Source organism: Paralichthys olivaceus, chromosome 4 (genome assembly GCF_024713975.1).
Source record: "Paralichthys olivaceus isolate ysfri-2021 chromosome 4, ASM2471397v2, whole genome shotgun sequence".
NCBI lineage: Eukaryota > Metazoa > Chordata > Actinopteri > Pleuronectiformes > Paralichthyidae > Paralichthys > Paralichthys olivaceus.
In genome coordinates this window covers 12854313-12870927 of record NC_091096.1, presented here as the reverse complement: position 1 = coordinate 12870927, position 16615 = coordinate 12854313, and the positions used below count along the sequence as shown (strand labels likewise).

Here is a 16615-nt window from a genome sequence, read left to right as displayed (position 1 = left end):
TATTTCTTCTCCCATTTCATAAAATAAATGATGAATTGAGAAATTAATCGTAAGTTTCAGTCCTGCACCAGTGTCTCAGTCACCCTCTGTAAGTGACCAGTTTGCGGAATCTCATTCATGATGAGCAGAGCAGGTGTTTACTGCCTCAGCCACTTAAAGATGCAGGTACCCGTTACACACAGTAATGCACTTAAAGCTCACAGGTGTCCAGGCCTGAAAGCTCAAAACAGACAAAGACAAATGAGAGTTTTTGTCTTGCTCCTGCTCCTGCTCCAGCTGTGAAGAGTCACTTAGCCCTGACCTGCAATGCCTCACCGAGGTGCGTTCATGATCCTCAGTGTCCTCCACTGGAGGAAAACACAGCACAGCGTTGAACCCGCAGCTCGGTATCCCACCAGCACTAATCTTCTCTATTGTCTTATTTCATAATTCTTCAAATGCAAATCCAACATAACTCTTGTCAGACTGATTTTTCATTTTCTGTCACATTTAATTTCACGCTGCTCTCTCATTGGCTCCTCTGGTTCTTTCTGCTCTCCCTAAAAGCTGCAGATTATGACTCCAGGAATGCCGTTTCCCTCTCTCTTCATTAATTTCACAGTGACTCTCTGCTCCCTCCTTTTTCCCGCTTTGTCTTTTGTTGTTGCACCGCATTTATCTTATGCCTCTTCTTTACCCCGTGGGACCAACACTGCTTCATAATTGTCTTTCTTTTCACTTCCCTTTTCCCATGGGAAGCTCCCTTATTTGACCTTTATGATAGAATGACCTCTCCTCTGCTCTCCTCCTCCTCCCCTCTCCTCTTCCTCTCCTCTTCCTCTCTTCTGGTCGTTTGCCACATCTCTTTTGTCCTTTGTTCTCCCCAAGTATTTTTCCAACAGACAGTTGAAATCTACAGAAATTCCTCTAGATTCATATCCATTCTGCATTTCAAACTTTTCTCTGACTGTTCGGCCCTCCTCCCACAGAACGTGAATGGATGGGTGGAAGGAAAGGGAGTTACTGAGACTTTTTTTTCACCAGCGTTTTGCCCTCGTCAGCCCTCTTGTGAGTTCACACGGCTTAACTCTCAGCCCCTTCCTCCCCACACAGTCTGCTGCTGAAAGTGCAGCAACTCAGTGGTGTGATCATGAATGACTGCACAGAAAACAGGGCACGATGAGGCCATGCTCAGAAACCAGAATACACCACATAAGCCTTTTGAAAAGTTCACAAGCTCTCTGTCAGCATTTGCGTTCATTTGCTCTTCAGCAAGTTTTTTGTTTCTGTCCAACGTTTTACTGTCTTGGCGTCCGTGGCGTTGAGGAACAGATGGGCCAAAGCTGTGATTTTTCCGTCCCTTTAAAATTGTGGATTTCTGTCTTAACTGTTGGCTGTGGATATGTGTGACTCTCTGAGAGATGGTTGAAGATTTATTTAGCTTGGGTCCGGCAATTCAGTGTGTGCCATGTGTGCTTAGAGACCTGATACTCACAGAGGGCCTGCGTTGGTGCCTTTGCCAATGAAACAGCACGGTGCCGCTGGGTTTCACACTTCATAACACAAGGGCGCCTGCAGAAAGAAGAAGGTGTTGACTAGGAAACATTTGACAGTGAAAGACTGAATGCACCATGCACCTGTGTTGCCTTATTTTCATTTAAATATTCAATAGACCATTGTGTAGCAGTTCTCAGCAACAATATGAGAGAAATCATTGTTTCAGGGCTGTGAAATAAGAGATAGTTAATATTCAGTCTTTTACATCCCAGAGGTGATAATGGTGTGACCTGTGCCCGCAGGTAATACCAGGAATACATCATCATCTCCGTCCTCTTTGCAGTGAAAAAAAGTATTGTTTTTGCTGCCTTGTAATTATTTTGACTCAGCATTAGAAAGTTATGTAGGTAATGCAGGTATTGGTTACAAAGCCATCTGGGAAACGGTAAACTCTGTAATGCCAGCTGCTTTTGTTCTTTTATTCACTGCAGCAGTAGCGGCAGCGGCGGTGGTTGGCATTTCCTCTTTGGTAATTGCATAAGTACAATGCAAAGAGAGAGAGGGAGAACATAAAACTCAATCCCACTTCCCTACTCGTACCCCCTGGTGACAGTCTTAGCTGTTCCCAGGTGAAGCGTCCTCTCAGCCTGGGAACCTCCGATGTTTATCTGCTGGGTCTGGAGGATAAGTGGAGGGGAGGAGTTAGTGTCCAGCTCCACCTGACCACAGATTTCAGTGTTTGAAATCTTACACCAATCAGAGCAAGTCTTTATGGACAAGGGACAGAAACCAGATCCTCTGTTTGTTGCCTCATGGCTGTTAAATAAATATACATTTATATATATATTTATATAGCATGTGTGGCAGATTAATTGCCTGCTCACACAAATATGTGAGTAATTCAAACTGTGCCTGCAGATTGTTAATGGGATATATTGTCTCAGGCTGTTTGCACACCTGAAAGAACCAATGACTGGACCAGGGTTCATGTTATTGTTACATCATGTACACTTGTCAGTTTTGGATTCATGTTTCAATTTTGTGAACTCTTTGCATGACACACTTACGTCCTGTCATCATCATGCCTGTGTGCTGCGTCTCCTTTTACATTGATTGGTTTATAGATGGGCGTCCTCTCTCACTCTTTCAGTTTCAGAATTTTTAAGCTTGCTTTTCAAGTTGGCTTTTTTTAACCAAATTACATGGAAATAGTTCATATTCTCTTCTCCTGATGTAACAGCAGCTAATTATACTTTTCTTGTCATTATTCTTCTCCTTCTATTGTTTAATGGGAACAAGCTTTCCTCAGCTTCAAGTGAAGAGACTGAATTATCCTAAAAAGTGTTTTCACTGTAAACAAACTGAATCATGATTTAGTTTGATCCAAAGCACGATCACCTCTTTTGATCAGACCAAATTTTGGTCCTTCTGTCCCTTACTTGGTACGAGGCATCTTTCATACATGGAATTTGTGGGTCTTACAAAACCAAAGAGTCCCAACCCTCTGGAATGTAAGTCTATGCCAGCATCATCAAAGTACGTGATGTGTCGATATTTTTCTGAATGTGCTGAAATACAATGGCAGGATAAACATTTTACAATATGAAATACAAAGCAAAATCAATAGAATAAAAAAGGAAAAACGTCCATATTGACCCAGGACTCAGGGCAAAGGTGCAGAACAAACAAGGGAGTTTTGAAGCCACTCCTTGAATCAAGTTTTTTTTTTTTATCTGTATCTTATCTGGGACAGTAACCTTTCAAATGCACCAGTAACTGCAGTCAAACAGACATTTCTCAGCGGTTAAGGTCTGTGTGTGTGCGGCCACTGCAACATGTGCAGATTGTTAATGTGAGGTGGTTCTGGGCTGCTCCGCATCCTCCGCCTTTGGCAGTTTCCTTTATTGTAAACTGTCTCACACACACACACACACACACACACACACACACACACACACACACACACATATGGTCTCACATATTGACAAACAGCCCTCCCTCTCTTGCACACACATTGGCAGCAGAACACACAAAGTGCAGTTTTGTGCTACAAGCCACAGCAAGCCTCCTTTGTGGTTTCAACTTAGAGACCCGTTTCCATACATCTTATTGATTGTGTAAATACAGCCTATAGTAATCGTTGTCCTTGTTTTTCCTCCAGCTTTATCCATAGAAAACTAATCAGGGAATATTTGGTTCCTTTTTAAAAGAATAAAATCCCAGTAACAGCAGCTCAAACTGCCTCAGTGTGTTTTCCATGTATTAAAACCGTTCAGAGGGCTGAGATGAAACCTGCCTCTAGTGGTAAACTTTTCCCGTCTCATCCTCTCAGGAGCAGATATGTGCTCCTGTGAGAATGCTCACTGAGTTCTGGGTAAGAATTAAACAAACCAGGTACTTTTAGCCTCATGGTTTCACAAATGTGGAGAAAGGAGGAAAACATTTCCAATTGTTCTTCTAGAGTTTGTGGATGAAGGTGAGAACACATGACTCGGCCTGCTCCAAGTGTTCATATCCTCACTATCAGATCTCTGACCTTTACATAAGCAGGTCAGGCTCTTAACAGCCTCAGTGAATCCTCATAATGTCTCGCAGGTCCTCTTTGGAAAGCGAGTGGACTCATGACCCAACATTAACCTGCGATAAAAAACTTTAATCCCCCTACGAGACGTCGTCTTCCTCTTTGCTCCCTCCAGCGAGACTTTACCTCCCCTGAGAGTGCAAACGGATGTGTATTGACTGAAGAGACGCTACAATGTAAATACTGCCCACAATGCACTCCTGCAAATCTCTCGGCTGATAAAAAACTGTGTAAACACCATAAAGAAGTTTCAAAACAAAAGGGTGGGGAAACAGGAGAGAAGAAGCAGATCCAACAAGGAGACAACCGAGCACTGACTGTGACTGCATGGATAATTTACTTTTATGAGAGTGCTGTAGTGTGAGTGCACTTGTCTGAAGGTGTTTATAAAATATACACGGTTCTTCCTTGAATTATTTACTTTAAAAATGGGCTTCTTTTCCCTCTGTGTCTAAGAATAACATATTGATGCAACGCTGCTGCTGTTGTTTTATTCTCAACTCTGGATTTCTGACTTTTTCTCCCTTTATTTCTCCCATCAGGAACTGGTGTCCTCATACGGTCACTAAGACAGTGACGTGCCAGGTGCAGAACGGGACAATTCTCCAGCGAGTCTACCAAACATGCCGCTGGCCACAGGGATGTACAGGAGGGAGGTGAGGAGGCCAAGGGAATGTACCACTAATGCTTTGACATAACACTGAGATGTACATACTTTAACAAGGAGAAACAACTTAAAATCACCTAAAGAATTATGTGTATGGGAACAACATTTGGGGTTTTATATTTTGCACCTGTAAAAACTTTAATTGGATTAAGAGCAAAAAACAAAACCAATGTTCTAAAGGCATTTTTCTTGTTCTGTGACTTAAATTGTGTTCTCTTAGCTTCCAGTATCGCCATTTTCAGACATGAACCCTGGAAAATATTCAGACAATGGGGTCTGGACAGATAAAGATCTAGTTCTGACGCGTTCACACCATCAGGAACTCTCCAGAGCGTTCAGGACGTAACTCATAAATTCTGCTGTAGAAAGTTTATTAACATCATCAGCCTGTATTCCCAAAATCTCTCGAATCTCGTTGTCTTTATTTCCACATATTCGTCCGACTGAAGTGACTCTAGTTCATGCCACAATCGAGTCATATTGTTTAGACTGAATTTAAATGCAAGTGAGCCAGAAAAACCACTCACATCTTCCTCCGACAGCTAACTTGAGGGTTTGTGTCTCTTTTTTCAGCTACAGGACCGTTGTCAGACCTTCCTACAAAGTTGTGTACCGCACAGTGACCTCTCTGGAGTGGAAATGCTGTCCAGGATTCAGCGGCGCTGCCTGTGAGGAAGGTAAGTCAGGAGAGAAGGAGTGTTTTCATGGATTTACAGACTCATTGGGCTCTCACAAGAGGCCAACATTGTAATCTATGGTTTAGAGAAAGAAGTTACCTCAAATTTTTTTCAGTCTTCTGTCCTCCCTCCATTTCCTGACTTTCCATTACCTCATTTAATCACTCTTTACATCTTTCAGTGTATTCATTTACCACCATCTGCATCGCTCTCTTTTGCATTGCCGTCTTGTAGCCTGTCGCTCTGATACACGTGTACAAGTAATACTTACAAACAGGAGTGATTCCCATTAGGTTTACATAAGGCTGCCTCTGTCTTTAAAATGAAGTTAAGAAACAAGATCCCTCAGCGTCTTCGGGGTGACTCAGCCTCCCTTCACTTTATTAATCAGTTTTAATGTGTTCCTTCTAAGAGTCAGTGTGAGGGTTGATTCTTTTGTGTGGTTGGTTTGGAGTTTTATGGTCCAGCTGCAACCCAGCTCTCATCCATGCCTGTGCCGACTGTTGTTTTCATTTTTTAACTACGGTAGCTGCCCACCACATACACACACATGCACGCACATGCACACACACACATATATTAACTCCCAGTGTGTAATGACTTCCCCTGGCACTGGCCCCCAGGTCTCAGCAGTCTGGAGAGAAGGGTGGAGCAGTGCTGCCGGGACCCAGGACTTGACTGGGTGTAACATAAATCACTGGGCTTTGCAACACAAAGGACAATAAATATTTACAGTGGTTACGAGTGGTCAACTTTTTGTGGTGCTGAAAGCAGAGGCCGTTTTTCTCTTTTATGTCGACCCTCCTAGGTGAGCTAAGAACAACTCTCAGCCGTTCACTGTGGCCTCAACTGTAAAAATGTCTCCTATTCTCCGGCTTGTTTTCACATGCATCAGAACTGCATGAATATGGTGGTTGACTTAGAACTTCCCCTCTTTCAAAGTCAAGAAACTCATTCACAGTCGAGCACAAACCAGACTTTGCTTAACAAAGACAGAGGAACACACAGTCAAACATGGGAGGAAATTATCCAATTAAGTTGTTGCTGGAGGAGATTCCCCTCTGGTTGTCATGGCATTGGGGGGCTGACGGCCGAGAGGGATGCTGGGATTAGCCACTTATCTGAGCGTCGTTCCGGGTGGCTCAGATCACAGGCGGCGCTGAGTGGAAGTGACAGGTCCCATTCACGGGGGCCTTTACTCTCCGGCACCATGGATGCTATCCAGGGCCACCGGCGCTTTGTTCTGCGCCTGCCGCGAGAGCAGAACCTCTTGCCAGCGCAAAACCTGATATCCTGCTGTCTGCCTCATTCGTCGCTTTAAGGAGAAATAAAAGCTTGCCACACTGGCAAAGTTAGAGAGGATTGTGCATAAATCTGTGGCTGTAGTGTTGCAAAGTGAAGTTAAAGCTGCGTTCACGGTTCAGCGGGTGCAAGTTTTAAATCCAGGGTCTTAATACCTGTGTGTGGCTCCATCTGCAAATCTCCACACATTTCTTTGCAGATTTTCAGACGGCTTTAAGCACTTGTTTGACCTTGAGTATGGCTTTATTACAAAGGCACGGTAAATGAAGCATCTCTGTTATATAAAAGCAGCTCTCATCCTCCTGCACTGTTTGGAATCTACTGTCTAGGTCTGACATTAATAAAATATTGCTTTTAATCTCATAAATCTTATAATAGCTAGAGCCAGATACATATGTCCTTTAAGACTTCCAGTGTTCCTCATATACCTTTGCTCTCAGCGTTTCCTTTTTCCTCTGCTCATCTGTGTTTTACCTCAGACTGCGGAAAATGTGTATGATCCATTCATTTACTTATGCTGCTCCACTTTAACTTCCACCGTTCTCTCACCAGGCCACCTCAAAAGCCCCTGGCCATGTCTGACTCCCAAGGCCAGTCTGCTTTACAGCAGATCTCAATAACATCCATTTCTAGCAGGACTCTGGGGCTGAGGCTGCTTTAAGGTGCAAGAGAGGGAAAGGAAGTGCGTTATAAACCGAGAGCATGTTTATTGGTGCGGTTACATTTTAAATGGAGATGAGAGAGTTGTTTTCTCTTGTGTCCCTCCATCCTCACCCCTCCGCCTGTCAGCCGACAGGTCAACGTCTGTAAATCAACAGGTCCAGTCTAAACCTAAGATAACGTGTTTCTGTTTAATTTTTGGAATCGTGCGTTTCCAGACACAAAGCAGCAGATATAAATGAGAGAACTTTATGGGAAGAGATCAGGCCGTTCTGTCATCCAGTCACTCTCAATTTTTTGGCCTCTCGTGTTCAAACTGAAAACTTCAAAAGCAAAACATGACATCACACCCAGGCTGATAAACAAACGTTCTCCATCAGAGCCCAAGTGGAGTAAGATAACACTGCATCAGACAGGCACCTTTCACATTCGCTCTCTTTTTGGCTGGAATTCCAGGCCAATGGTGTAATTACTGAGTCCTAATTGTTTTCTATGAGGGTTTGGGAGATATTGTCTTACTTCTGGACCTGGAACACAATGGGCTTTATCTCTGATTGAGCCTGAGAAAAAAAAGGGCTAAGTATTTGCAGATGTAGGCACTTTCATTGGCTGCCAGGAACAAGGATTTAATGTATGCTTGGTTAGCTTTGGCATTCTCAAGTAAGTAAATGCTTGTTTTCAGGCAGGATATCCCAACTTACATTACATCAAACACAAATATCAAAATTATACCTCAATTGGAGATAATTCTTTGACATGAGAATATCGAATGTAACATTTAAATATAAGATTATTACATTAGATCTGTCCCATACAGGCTGCATCAGCATTTACATATAGTACAGCAGTGAAATGTTATTGCACACTCAGCAGTCTTGGAAATCTATAACATTCATTTGCATTTTGAAACCTCGCCCTCTATCTGCCAATTTTGATGGCATCTTAAATGTGCGAAGATGTCTACTGTCAACACTAGTTGACAGTAGACATCACGGCCCTGATTTGGTTTACGGGGTAAGGCACTTAAAAGAAATACGGTTGAGGCTTATCACAGGAGGGGGGCCAACGCGCAGCAAAACATTTGGGGGGAACATAGACTTGAATTAGCACGGCTGTCAAAACTCTGCCGCGGGGGTCCCCATCAAGCCATATCTCGCAGCCAAGCGGAGGCTGCGGTTTTTGGGCTGCAATTACGGTATGGCTGGGAGGCAGAGGCGCGCTGTCTGTAATAAGCCGCAGAAATGTAATCTGTGTTTTCACAGCTCAGCGCAGCTTATCACAGGCCTACACGCTAAACCCCACGCTTTAAACATCAGTCGGCTGCAGCTTGCCATTAGCAAAGGAAGAGTGGGAGTGCGCGGACGTCGGTGCATGTGTCTGTCTGACAGCCAGAATGAACTTGTGGGTGGGAGAGAGAGGTGTTGGGGATTTGTACAGTGAGGGATGCAGCTGTTCACTGTGATTAGCTGCTTTAATGGCGGCACAGCTTCAGCTGTGAGTGGAGAGACTCCAGCCTGGGGTCAGACAGGATGGGGCTGAACTGGAGCAGGTGACCTCCACTCCCACTCCTCTTAGACAGAGCAGCACTATCACGGTCACCTTTACATTCAGCCCACTTCTTTTCTTTTAGCAGCATTTCTGGATTCCCCTGTGTTTGCATTAGCAGATGTTAAATATGCAAGTCTCTCATGCTCCCGCTCATTCACAAAAAATGGATTCGATGTAGAAGCATTCACACTCCCAATGCATTTATGCATTCACGAGACGAGAGCTGCAAAGCCACAGAAAACGCATGCATACATGCAGGGAGGCGAGCTGCAGCCAGCGTGCAGAAAAAGCCACAGCAGCTGATATTCATGCACAAATGCTGAGCCCAAATTGGAAGCAGATGAAGTTAAGGCGAACTGGGCAGAGGGCCCCAGATGAGATTAGACATGGGAGCGTCCAGGACTTTTCAGCCCACGCTGCTCCTCTCAGGGGAACTGTCATAATAGTCATTAATTAACAAACAACACCACTGAAAATACCGACTGTAGCCAACCTAAAATTAACTAAACTAAACAATCGAGGAAAGTTTTCTTCTTCTTTTTCTTCTCCTGTCTGCCTCTCCTTCAAACTGTCTCCTCTTATGTAAGCATGTGCTGGTATGTGCATCAGGATTATGAAAAATCCCAAAATTATACTTCATAGAAGGCTTCAGGTATTTAAATTGGAATATATACTAATAATTATGATAATATTATCATGACATTATTTTGAAATGTTCCATGCAAACCACATACAGGGCACATACTGTGCAGCAGAAGCCTTTCAGACTGTGGAATAAAATGATAGGGTCATAAGGATTATAATTATAACTCCCTCACTCTGTATGGTTCACGTTTTTCCAGCACAGCCTTTTTATATGACTGTAAATTTTATTTATCATAAGTTCCTTTGACTTTACTTCTATGCTATTGAGTCTATACATAAGAGCCACATTTGGTTTAATGCTTTATGCTCCAATTCTTGACCAGTACTTTCTGGTGTTTAGTCTGTTAAATCTGAACATCAAGAAACACAGATGCATATTCTTTCGCTGAACCTTTTTCTTTTCTTTTTTTTAAGTTTTATACATGCTTGACCTTGAATCTGAGTTAAGTTTTATGTTTCTGGCTCCTGGACTACAAATGCCTCTTCTGCTTACTGATTTATTTATTATTTCCCAAACCTCCCCCAAGGGAAAGCATTGAAAACAATTTTTCCTGCAGTCTGAGAGAAATGAAGTGTTTCCCGAGTCCACACTGCAACAACAACTTTAACAGCTTGAAATTAGACGTGCAGACACCCAAGCCATGGCAGCTGGAGTGTTCGTCTGTCCCCAATAAAGCTGAGGCCTTTCCCTCCCTTTGACCCAGTGCTGGACTTAGTGGACAGTGCACTGAATGCGTGACCCACAAACAGACAGGCTCTTTACAACCTGACAGATCACGCAATCAGGAGCAGAGGGAAGAAAGACGAGATAAGGCCAAGTGAGCTGGTAACAGCGCTTTTATCATGTAGAGTGATAAAGACGAGCCTTTAAAATCCTGATATTTTTAAATCCTCCTCGTGAGCAGAGGTGTGAGTGCTATCTCTTTTCTCTCATCTCCGATCCACTCAGCGACTGATGTCGTTAAAGCTGCTTTAACCTGTCTGCTCGCTACCCTTCAACATATCACCATCAGGTATAGAGTGGCAGGAGGGAGGCAGTGTACTGTATAACACAGCGCCACTGTCTGTAGGTAGACTCCAAGAAGGTAATGAAGCATATTTGGTGTTTTGACGTCAGTGTAGAGACAATGGCAGCATTGATGGAACTGGTGCGCTCTGGATCTGGTTGGTTCTATACTGCTGTGATGAATTCAATGGACCCAGTTGCTGCCTGAGAAAGTTGGTAATCTCTTTAACAAACCTCATCTAATGCAAGTCTCCGTCTTAATAATTTATCAGAAATCGACTCACCTATACACTTTTATTCTTATTCTTACTTAATCTTTATTTAGCTTCATACACCTGTACAGTGTGTTTTTCTTTACCAACTTCTGCTTTTACTGCCTCTTTCTATTACATAGAGATGCAACTACAGATTATTTTCATTAGTTTTAACCTGAAAACAATTTTATTGATGAACTGATTGATTTTTTAAATAATTGACAGTTAGTTATGTTTATTGCACATTTCATTCCAGGTAGACGCACAATGTGCTGCACAGATTTTGAGCTACCACAGAAAAGCAGCCACAAAACCCAGTGGATCAAATAGAATAAAATAAAATAAAAAAGACATAAAAATAATAGGAGGATTGGGTAAAAATTAAAAAACAATTTAAAGAAGTTTTAATAAAAGATAAAATACAATAAAAATTGTACAAAAATGTATTAATAATAATAAATAAATAAAAAAAGATACAAAAATAATTTAGATTGGTCAACCAGTCTACTGAAAAGCACAGCTAAAAAGGAACGTTTTTAGTTTAGTTTTAAACGACAGTAGTGTTGGACATCATCATGGATGTAAAAAACATGTAAAACCATAAAGACTTGTCTTCTCTTTCAGCCTCTAAGCTACAACAACCAACACAATAAAAAACACGGTAACACCAGCTGACAGTGTCACGCAGCCTACATTGTCCAAGGTGTCTTCATAAAATAAACCAGGCCACAAGTACAATATGTGTTGAGAAAAGACTAGTTGATGAATCGTTTTGTCAATGCAATGACAGAAAAGTGTCAGACACATGCTTGGTGATGTATTTACGTTTCTTGTTTTCTGCTACCATACATCCAAAACCTGAAGCAACAACAAAGAGAAACAACACATGTAAATAATGAACTGATTATCAGTTGTTGCTGACTGATTTTCCCTCATTTGGTTAAGAAGAGATTAAACTCTACAGAAATCCATTATCTCTATCACTCATTCTGCAGGGGGCTGACGCCTTCTTTGACAAAAATAACTCCAGTCACGAAGTCTCCTGTAAAACCCGTCATGTCTCCTTCTTGACGCCGACTCATTCCCAGTTCTATCCACATTCACAACCACAAATGCATGAACACACAATGAAAACCGTGGCTTTTAGGTCAGATATTCTTCCCTCACACTGTATCAGTCTGTGGTTTCTGTACACTCCCAGTAGTTCTGATGATCGGGCTGCTAATTTGTCTCTGTTATGAGTTCATAAACATATACAACACCACATAAAAGAAGCTCCAGTGTTGTGGCTCCGTGGGTGGGGATTTCATGAAGCCTCCAGCATCAACCCTCCTCCACTCCCATGTACATTAAACCACAAACAGACCACCACATCACAGAGATCTTACTGTGGTGTGTTTTGGTGACATCATTTACAGCCTCACATATCACAGACCTCCCAAACATCCTTCAGTCTCAGTTTCCCAGCCATTAAACACTGCACTTTTGGATAAGGTGCAGGATTTATAAGTCGTTGCCCCTGTCTGACTCTTGAGCTCCACTTTGAGCTGGTCTTTGCATATATTTCCATTTGCTCATGTAGTTGATACCGTGCTCAGCGGGCATGAGGGGAGTGGTGCTGATGGTTGTGATTAGTTCTGGACTGAAGATGAGAGTGGAGAGGAGGTTTGGATGAACGGGTTCAGCACTCTGTCTAATTAGAGACATGCCTGGTCGGCTTTAAGAGCTCAAACCTGACAGAGGAGCAGGCATTTCCCTCAAGGAGATGATCACCTTGACCAAAGAGAAATGACCTCACTTGACTGTCTGGAAGAGGAAAGAGAGGAGGATAATAGAGCTTGCCTCTGGAGATGAGATGATATGTAAAGCTGAAGCCATACACAGCTGGCACCTTAAGCTGAAGAGATCTTACAGTCACTGAAGAGGGCTGTGGGGATCTACTAATATAGAAGTGTAATTGCAAGACTCCATAGCTATCAAACTTCCACTCAAAGTCATTCATTCAAATCAAAACTGCAGGGAGCCAGAACTGAATTTGAGTGGTTCATACTTCATCCTTCAGTTTGACCCAGGACCAAGGGCCTAGGTAGAATGCATTGAGCTCCAGCTGCAGTCCAAACCACAGACACACTTTGTTTGTTCAAGTGTTTATAATTAGATATTTGACTCTCTCACAATTGGTTGAGCATTATGTAAGAGACCTCACAACCAAGACTCCATCATCCGATCACTATTGCACAGTCTCTGGCTCCACATGTGCTAGATGGCAGCGTTTGTATCCAGGATATTTTGAATAATAGGAGGAAGTGGAGATGCGTCGTCCATTTCCATATACAGTCTATGGTCCAAAAATGGATTCCTGGATTGCATGTGAGCCAATGGTGAAGCATGTGAATCAAAAGTTGTAAAATAAGTCACCAAAGAGTTTATAGAAAGCTTTGAGTGGCAACATTGGCTTTTCTTTAAGTCAATGGAAATTGGCTATTCAGTCATTGTTATTCACCTGATCTGGTAGGTTTTTAGTTTATCCTCAGCCATCGTGCTCTTCTATTGTTATGACCAGCTTGTTTTACAATTAAGGGAGGTCTACATGGTAAGCTTGAGTTAAAGCAAGATTTTTCTAAGGGGTTTAAAAGAATCAAACAATTAATCAATTAATTCCAGGAAGACAGGAAAAACAAAGCAGGAGACCCGGTAAGGAGACCAGGGCATAGCAGACTAAGCAAAGAGACGACCAAACCACCTGCAACAGAGAAAACAGCCAGGAAAACACATATGACCAGGGCCGTCACACTGTATATCCAGAGCTCCCTTCTGACAATGTGGCCTAATGTCTCATAGTATTATTGTCTTGAATAGATTTTGTGAAGTTGAATTATTTGTATATATGAAACATAAGTTGCACTTAACTTTTCAGTAGCACTGTGTTTCACAGAAACTCTGTATTTCGTGTGTGCAGAAACTTTGCACTAGTTGAGCGTGTAGGACCTGCATCATTTAGGCAGCACATATATCCCTGCATCATCTGGGGTGACGTCTAATCCTCTTACCTGCAGCGCTCTACAGACCATCTCAGCGTGGCGAGGCACTTTCTTTCAGTGTTCTTGTTCACCTGGAGACCCACAGCTCATTGAGATCATCTGAGGGGCACATAGTCTGAGTGGGAGCAGGAAGTGTAGCATGCTTCAGCAGCCCAGGTCCAGTCTGGTTGTGGCAGCGCTGGTGTGGCTGGTGAGGCAGTGTCGGAGGCTCAGAGCCAGAGAGGCCCAGTGAGGTGCGCTCATTAACAACAGGACGTACCCCTGAACCTCTAAACCCAGGCCTGCATTCCGTCCGCTCCAGTGCCCCCTGGGACTTGTCCAGGGGGGCGGCTTTAACAGCCCCTGTGTTGTGGTTGGACCCTCGCCACAGCCAGAGCTGAGCTGTGCGTGACGACTCCACCCCCCCTCTCAATCAGGACCATAAATACAGTCCAGAGAGAGTGTCTGTGTGTTCCTGTTTCCTCAGGTGTTTATGGCTCTCTCACTCATTCATGCTGAGCTCACAGCCGGGGCCTGGCAGCAAACAAACACGCATGCTCGCACACCAAAAACACCTGCCTCCACAAAGCACAGACACATATATCAAGTTTGTAGATTTCTGCACCACAGATGATTCGACAGAACCAGCGAGCTGAATTTGCTGAGTCGCTATAATTAGTAGACTTGATGAAGGACAAAGACCGCCACTAACCGTCTCTCTCTCTGTTTCCGCTCATACTGTATATCAGTTACATGTGTGCCTTTATGACGGACAGACTGACAGGGCAGTAACTCACTACTGTGCCAGAGTCAGAGCTCTATCTGCTCTCATCATTGACTGTGGGATGATGTCATGGACCGTTTATTTCTGTTGGCTGCCCTCCACGTTGTCTTCCTAAAGCGCTCTGTCTCCCCTCATGGGGACGGGCATGTGGCCCCATGAGGCCATGTCTGCTCAGCTCTGTGGAGACACTGGGGCTGACAGCCATGATAAACCCCAAACTTTTAAAGTTCTGTTGCTATCGTGTACTTCAGTGGCACCAACGCTGTCTGTGTTAGTGTGGATTTATATTATCGGATAATTTTTTACTCTTTATTCCCCCACTGCAATCACTCCATTCCTTTATCTGTACTGCTTGTTTTTTGAGGATCACAAGGGGCTGCAGCCATAGACTGTGTATAAAGACAGACGAGTTTAAGTGAAACCAAAGCGGCACAAATTCCTGGTGGCCGGTTGCAATATACGTCATAAACCCTGCCTTCTCCATGTTAGTGGATAGGACATGGACCAAAAGTCGTTAAAAACATTTTTCTCAAAAATGAGTTCTGTCATTTTGGGTAGTTAGTTCTTTACAGACTGATGAATGTTCAAGTGCAAATTTTTCCAGTAAGTTTGGTTTTAATTAGTAATTTGATGATATACAAACTGAAAAATGATTGACGATTGGTCGAGCACATGTATTGACGGTAACTCACTACTGAGCTTACTCTGGCTCCAAATGAGGCCCTCGGTGCAAGAAAGCAGGGTTTGGAATTTGAGACACTTGGTCAGTACAGTCCCAGATCCCAGCTGACAGGCTCTCAGCCTATCACAGGACCTATTCAATCCTGTTTATTTCATTAATTGTGATACATTCAAAGCAGACACCAGGTTTGTTGCTCTCCTCATTGTTTACTACTAAAAAGAAGAACATTGCTGAGAATTTCATCAACTTGCTTTATGTTCTCATCATCTCAACTAATCGCTCAAGTGATTATAAAATACCAGGCATCCACTTGCAGTTTTTCCTTGTTTTATGTGTTGATGCTTTTGCTCAATTTTGGCTTTTTGTTTATTGATGGGACAAAACAGCTCTTTGAAGATGTGAGCTTTGGTTTTACACCAGGCAGGTAGTGTAATAAAAAAACAACTACTATTCATACAAATGACATGTTTTTCATTTCATACATTTTGGAGCTAAAAAAACGGAGGAGGAAAACTATAGGTTTGTTTTTCTCATGAATGAAAGTAGAGTACTTATGTCAGTATCTGTCTGAGATTAGATAAATACTGATACTGATATGTCAGAAACCACAGTCATACCAGAGTATCTAGTCACTGCCTGCACACAAATTGGCCTCTCTGAGCCTCTTTCAGAATGGTTACCCTCTCTGGACATCCCCCCATCATTACATCCTATTTACAAAAGACCAAAAGGATTATTCTCAGTTAATGCGTTTTATATGAACTCTTCACTTGTGTAAACCTAGCTACTCGAGTAAACAGAGCCCCATTGAAGCAGAGATACTAAATCTGCGAGCAGATGGATTCTCGTCCCCGAGACAAAGTGGAGAATTACAGTTTGTCCTGAAAGTCCGAGCTCAGCTCTCGCTCCCTTTTATCCCTCTGGCCTGGCTCTGAGGCAGGGATAATCTATGTGGCTCGCTCATAGATGGAGGGAGAGATGAGCGTGTAAAAGGAGAACGGCTGCACTAGTGAAACTGTGGCACGGCTCCAGTGGGACACGTTTCCCCCAAGTGCTGCCGTTAGGAAAGACAACAAGAGCGAGAATGAGAAAAGGAGTTGTTTCTCTTCTTCTGCTGTTGTCATAAGCTGACAGTTGCAAAGAAATGAGATTGTACTGTTGTTTTAAGCCAGAGCATGGAAATATATTACAAGGGAAATAGAGAGCAGGAGAAATGGAGGGGTTTTCTTAACTGGAAAGGTCTGTTCATGTTACTGTGAAAAGGACAAAGAACAGATTGAAGCAATAATCCTGATGAGCATCGTTCATACTTT

At 43.0% G+C, this 16615-nt stretch overlaps 1 protein-coding gene across 2 annotated transcripts in view; it reads left to right on the top strand.

The window, feature by feature from the left end:
* emid1 (EMI domain containing 1) overlaps window positions 1-16615 on the top strand; it is a 51489-nt gene that overhangs the window by 3787 nt on the left and 31087 nt on the right. For both annotated transcript variants that reach the window (XM_020101067.2, XM_020101068.2), the window contains exons 2-3: window positions 4600-4713; window positions 5298-5401. In XM_020101067.2, the coding sequence (XP_019956626.2) occupies window positions 4600-4713; window positions 5298-5401 (218 nt within the window). The remainder of the gene's footprint in view (window positions 1-4599; window positions 4714-5297; window positions 5402-16615) is intronic.